Raw genomic sequence first — 6468 nt, forward strand, 5'->3', positions numbered from 1 at the left:
GTAACACTTGTCACTCTTGTTGTTGGTACCATTTTCGATATGAAACTTAGAAACTGAATATAATCCAAGCTACATAATTCAATTCGTTGGCTGTAATTCTTAAATGTTGATTAGGCCTATATTATATATATATATAATAATATATATATATACTAAGTGAAAACAGGGTAATACATCACAGTAATGAGATGTAAAACTGGGGTAATAAGGTGATAAGAAGGTTACAGATGTAATAACATGCAATTACCAAGGTAATAACTAGGAATGGGTTTGATGATAACCATATGTACATGATAATAAACAGTAATATAGGCTACCATTAGCGTAATACCTTCCAGATTAGATCAAATTTATTGGAATTTAAAATTGGTAATTACCATATTATAATGCTAAATGCACCCTTTATTTTCCAAATATTTCCCTTTTGTTTCAAGGTAACGTTTTACAACTTATATGTTTAATCTTGTTCTTAATTCTTACCTGGAAACCCGTCAGGTAGTTTTTGTGTGATAACCATGAATCAGTGGTGCAAAATGCAAAAACTAACGGTTTCTATTTAATTAAACGGTAATATTAGCATAACACTAACAAACCGCTTCATTATAAAAATCAAACGACTATCTTTTTTTTGGGATATGCTGTGCATATCCCATATGCACAGCAGAGCTTCGATAGAGACAGCATGAGCAGTGAGACTGCTGTCTCTCTGTCAGCCACTGTATCACTCACACAGAAATAATCTTAAAGTCTTCTTATGCAAATCAATGCCGATAACTATTTTTGCACCAACTTCACGCAAAAGTGCTTATGTGTATGTTTTTTGCATTATCTCCCTGTGCCACCACCAGCCTCCATGTAGCTGGACAAACGCTGACTACTTGGTGAGGGTCATAAAATGAACGCCTCATGCTGTGATCCTGCAGTCATCATGTATCAGCAGAGCTCAGGATTTGACCTCAATGCCAGCTGTGACTGGCTGACCGCTCCCTGTAACAGGACATCGGTGGACAGAGCTCTGCAGCTGCCCACCTTTTCTACAGCGGCCCAAGTCAGAGTGATCATTACCTTCATTCTGTGTGGCATTGCCACATTCTGCAATTTGGCTGTGCTGTGGACTGTCAATGGCCACAAGCGCAAATCCCACGTCCGCGTGCTGATAATCAACCTGACTGCGGCCGATCTCTTGGTTACTTTCATCGTGATGCCTGTGGACGCAGTGTGGAACATCACAGTTCAGTGGCTGGCCGGAGACCTGGCCTGCAGATTTCTGATGTTCCTCAAGCTGCAGGCCATGTACTCCTGTGCCTTTGTCACAGTGGTGATTAGTCTGGACAGGCAGTCGGCCATCCTCAGCCCTCTGACAATCAGCATGGCCCGCAAAAGAAACCGAGTCATGCTGATGGTGGCGTGGACTATGAGCGCCCTGTTCTCAATCCCTCAGGTAAGCCCCGTTGACACAGGTTGGAAAACACAGGTAATTACAGCTTGTTTGGTTCTGTTAGGCTGACCACTTTTTTTCAAGATGAACAATTTTTATTTTGTTTTGGAACAAAATACAGAACTATCTCACATCAGTTGAACCTCCCGCTCATCATCCCCACTTACTTAGACAAGATGAAATAATCAGATCAAAACAATCAAATTAGAACAAAACAGACACAGAACTGCCAAATAAACATATTATGTATGTATGACAGCCCATAGCCCATGTAGTAGGCTACATGTCTCTCCATAGTACACAACATGTAAGGAGCCCTCCAGAAACTCATCACTGATCACTTTGAAGAAAGTGATTCAGACACAAGTCCTGGATAGGTTGTAAACTATCTCTCCGTTCCTCCGTGCTCCATGCAGCAGGCTATAGGTCTTTATATCTGGCAACGGATTATTGCATCTACTGTACATGCACATCTCATCCTCGTAGAGGTAGAGAAACCACACATGCTCGAGGACATTGAAATCTGGATTTACATTGATTTGAAATACATTCTCATATAGACTTCATCAATCTCTCCAGTTCCATTCTGCTTATTTACATAAAATGTGGCAATTCATAGAGGCTTTGAAGTATTCAAGATAAGTGACTCTATAATTTAGTTACACAAGAATGGGAATCCCTAATCCTAGCAGAATATGCTTGACTGTAAACAGTGAAACATATGGCACCCGAGCATTTTACACTGTCCATCACGTGAGGAAAAAGCAGAAATGTGGCGATACGGTTGAATCTCCACACAGAAGGCTGTAGACTAGATAAATGTATGTTCAAAACCATTGGTTTTTCAATTAATAATTCACATATCCACATGTAGCATATTTGTATAAGATTAGATCTGAAGTAATTGTAAATGTATTCATTTTGAGAAAAACCTTCAAGAAAATAATAGTAAACATTCACTGCTGATTTAAAATCCTGTAAAAGGGGTCTTACAGGCATGTGTATATATATATATATCTATATATATATAGATATATATATATATAGATATATATATGTATATAACGAAAAGCCAGAAGTTTAAGCTGCAGTGAGTAAAATGCAAATAACAGAAGAATTTAAAGTAAGAGCTCTTCCTGCAGCTCTCCCCTCTCCGTTGAAAGCGTAATGTATGCACAGAACAGCCAATAGGAACGCTGTATCTCTCTGGGATGACCTGTGATTGGCCAACGCCTCCTGTCACGAATAGATTTTCTGAAGCCTGAAAATAGGGTCAAGAGGAGATGCAGACGTCCGGTCTTCTCTCAGTCCACTTGAATTACAATATGCTGATAAAACGTTATTATGATGACATTTTTGCCTTCCTCAGCTTAAAGCTGCATATCCCAGGCAACAAAATCCTCAGTTGATGAGAAGATTTATGTTTTCTTATTTGTAATTTCAAACAGTGTGTTTTGACTCTTAATGTTATAGAGAAAAGGCTTTTTTGCCATGATACGTAAAGGACACATGACTATTTTCAGCAATTGAAATGGACCTACATTACTTCCTAGACCACTGGAACAAGTAATCTGCCAAACAGACAGGGCAACGAAAATACTGCATGAAAACCGCTGCCAGCAAAATGCTATCCTAATATCTTTTCATTTTTAATTCCACAGATGTTCATTTTTCATAATGTGACCATCACATATCCAGCCAACTTTACTCAGTGCACAACTAGGGGGAGCTTTGTCACTCACTGGCAGGAAACAGCCTACAACATGTTCACCTTCTCTTTCCTCTTCCTGCTGCCGCTGGTCATTATGATTGTCTGCTACACCAGGATCTTCATCCAGATCTCCAAACGGATGAGGAAAAATAACTGTAAGCTCTCAGCTGAGTCTGGTGTTTGGTTGTTCAGAACATACTGTAGAAGAGTGGGTCAGAAAAATACCTGAAAGGGATTCATTTATTTTAGTAATAATGTTGAATGCTCACATCCCATCAGTCCACTAAAACCTGGCTCTCTTTCTGTCCTACAGCGTCCTCAAACGAGCCACATCTCCGTTGCTCAAAGAACAACATCCCCAAAGCTAGAATGAGAACTCTGAAAATGAGCATCGTCATAGTGATCTGCTTCATCGTCTGCTGGACTCCCTACTACCTGTTGGGTTTGTGGTACTGGTTCTTCCCCGACGACCTGGAGGGGAAAGTCTCCCACTCCCTCACCCACATCCTTTTCATCTTTGGGCTTTTCAACGCCTGCCTGGACCCGATCATCTACGGCCTGTTCACCATGCGCTTCCGCAGGGGGCGAAGGAGCTGCCACTGCAACGCCACAGTGATGTCAGACCTGGAAACTAAGGCCACCATAAGGAAATGTACAGCCACTGCTCTGCCCTATGAAAAGAGGATAGTTACTGATGAGAAAGACAGAAGCTGTCAGGCTCCTCTGAAGGGAGAGATCCTTGTCATTTCAGCGCTGAGAGTACAAAATAATCCGAAAACAGAACAGAACCAGGATCTTGACACTGCTAATAGAACTGCTTAACCAATTTCACCTGTTTCAGGGTTGTCTGTAGCCTTGGAAACAGATAAATCTGCCAGCTCGTGTGTTTCATCTGCTCTGGCAGAGGAGCTTGGTCCTCCTGTCGGTCGGGCAGATTTCCAGCCGACCACATCTAGGTCGGTCCAATTCCAGCCTTAGTGCTTTGTTTTTGGCTCGTGCCCCCTCGCCCAGGGAAAAACAGGGAGCAGAAACCGAGCTAAGTAAAGAGGAGCGTCGTTGAGGCATTTTCAACGGATGTGGAACGTTCTGTTGAAGTGCAATTTTAAAATTCTGATGGCAACGCATGTTAACACACATGTCGATGCTACACTGTCACAGCTCATCTCTGCATGCTATAGTCTGTTTCCATTTTTTGTTGCGCTGATTGGATGTAGGACCGTCCAGCTGGTCCGGAGGGAAATGACTTGAGAGGTTCAGTCCAACACCTAACATGCATTTGCAGAATAAGTCTGAAAACATAAAATATCCATCACCTAGACGTGTCTTTATGTTTGTGGTGCTCCAGGGTGTTCATCTTACTTAAAGCTTATATAACATCTTTTCAACACACGAAATATGTTCGGAGCTGTGTGTTGCTTTGTGTGTTGTGTAAGTGGCTCCTAAAAACAAGTCTCCCATACACATTTACCAGGGTCAGGACTAAAGAAAGAAAAGAGGACAGTTTGTCAGGTTACACAACAGTACTGTTGCATGTGGTTACACACTCATATCAGATTCAGATTCATTGTTTGTTGTCCTATACAGAGGGAACACATATTTAATACTTGAAACTGGTAATATCCAAAAACGGAGCACAAGCAGACAAGCACATTACAATATACAAGTCTGTTACCGTGTGCCCAGGTTGTTTAGGGCGGAGATGGCAGCCGTGTCTGAAAGGAAGCTTTAAATGACTGTTGGGGTTTCTGAGGTTGAGAGCTTTTGTTTGCAGCCACAGGACCACAAAACAAAACCCGAAGATTTACAGATGCTTTATCCTGTCCATCATTTCATAGTAGGAAAATGTTACCAAGGATTTTAATCATGTAATCACGTCATTCATGACAGTGTGACAGTGACTCAGCATGCACAATGACTAGTGTTGGGTACCGAAACCCGGTTCCACAATGGAACTGGTTACAATCGGTAGGAATCGGACTGGATTAGAACGTAAATTCCACTTCTTCATTTCGGTTCCACTTAATATATCGACTGAAATATTTTCCCTCTGTTGCTCCGAAATGGGCGTAAAATCATCACCGTTTCTCTGTGGTCTACCGTGAGCTAGCTACTGTAAACGTAAGCTGCTTTTAAAATGCCGTGTTTTCTCTCTGGGCTCTGGTTCAGAGGCGTAGCACAAGATTCTGGGCCCTGTAGATGGGCCCCTCCCCGCATCCACAGCTATTCATTCAAGCATCTTTTGGGCCCTCCTCACATAAGGGCCCTGCTCCCCCCCCCCAGTCCGACACTCGTGTTCTGGTTAGCATACCACCTCAACATTTATTTATTAGAGTTGCTGTAATTTATTGTTAAATTATTGAAGATGTGTGTTAGGTAACTTAGGTTTACTTATCATATATTGAAGTACTTTAAAACATTAATATATTGTTACATTTAAATAATTTTCAATAAAGAAAAAAAAACTCTATAGAAGAGCCTTTCTTTCATTTTTTCACTTTTTCCAGACTCGGTTTAGGAATCGGAATCCAAACGAAAACGATGCAGCTAATTTGTTTACTCCTGTATTTTTCATTCTGGGATATAACCCCATGATACTGCACTCTACACAAGCTTGAAAAGCTGTTGTAATTATTCATAAGCAATGGTCTGATAAAGAGTTTGTTAAGAGTTTAGTGGGATTTATTTGGTTGGATCATTATAGAAATAACTTCCTGCAGAGATAATGAGGAGATGAAGGAAGACAGCTGCTGGAATACTACTGCAATATGAGGCGTTGTGGAAGGAAGATGCTGCTTTTGCAATTGCCACTACTTTACATTTGAGTCCATTGGCTAGATTATGGAAACAATTTGACTGTTGTGTAGTCTTGAATTTCTCTGGATAAGTAACATATTATACATACATGAATCATCTTACAAGGAAAATTTGTTGTTACTGGAAATAAATGAATATTATCATTTTGTTTAAACATTAAGGTTTTAATTATGTCTAATGGATGAGTCTCCACAGGCGAGAGTCAGCTGAGGTACAGTGGCGGAAAGAACAAACCCCAAGGGATGAAGCTAATCATTGGTAACACAATGTATTTATTTGTATTGGATTTCGGCTAATATTATCTAATCATTTTGTGTTGTGAAATAATTTAGTGTCCAATCTGTGGTAAATATTCTGATATATACTCATGTTTCCAGTTCACACTTTGGATAAATACATATCCAACGGATGTGTCCAGCGAGCACCAGATGGCTCCAACACCTCAATCTCTACCTGAGAGAATTCTGTTAAATGGGCCCAGAATCCCAAAGCCACTAGAGATGAA

The 6468-nt window shown here is 40.7% G+C and overlaps 1 protein-coding gene across 1 annotated transcript; it reads left to right on the forward strand.

The window, feature by feature from the left end:
- The first annotated feature begins 698 nt into the window (after positions 1–698).
- Positions 699–5325, forward strand: LOC116692724 (gonadotropin-releasing hormone II receptor). Its single transcript, XM_032521215.1, has 3 exons — positions 699–1441; positions 3100–3304; positions 3463–5325. The coding sequence occupies exons 1-3, from the start codon at positions 896–898 to the stop codon at positions 3969–3971; spliced, it is 1260 nt and encodes a 419-aa protein (XP_032377106.1). The 5' UTR covers positions 699–895; the 3' UTR covers positions 3972–5325.
- The last annotated feature ends 1143 nt before the right edge of the window (positions 5326–6468 follow it).

Source organism: Etheostoma spectabile, chromosome 1 (assembly GCF_008692095.1).
Source record: "Etheostoma spectabile isolate EspeVRDwgs_2016 chromosome 1, UIUC_Espe_1.0, whole genome shotgun sequence".
Lineage (NCBI taxonomy): Eukaryota > Metazoa > Chordata > Actinopteri > Perciformes > Percidae > Etheostoma > Etheostoma spectabile.

Coding starts and splice junctions, on each gene's coding strand:
- LOC116692724 (XM_032521215.1), top strand. CDS start 896: ATGAACGCCTCATGCTGTGATCCTGCAGTCATCATGTATCAGCAGAGC. Junction 1,442..3,099: donor CCCTGTTCTCAATCCCTCAG/GTAAGCCCCGTT, acceptor TTAATTCCACAG/ATGTTCATTTTTCATAATGT. Junction 3,305..3,462: donor ACGGATGAGGAAAAATAACT/GTAAGCTCTCAG, acceptor TCTGTCCTACAG/CGTCCTCAAACGAGCCACAT.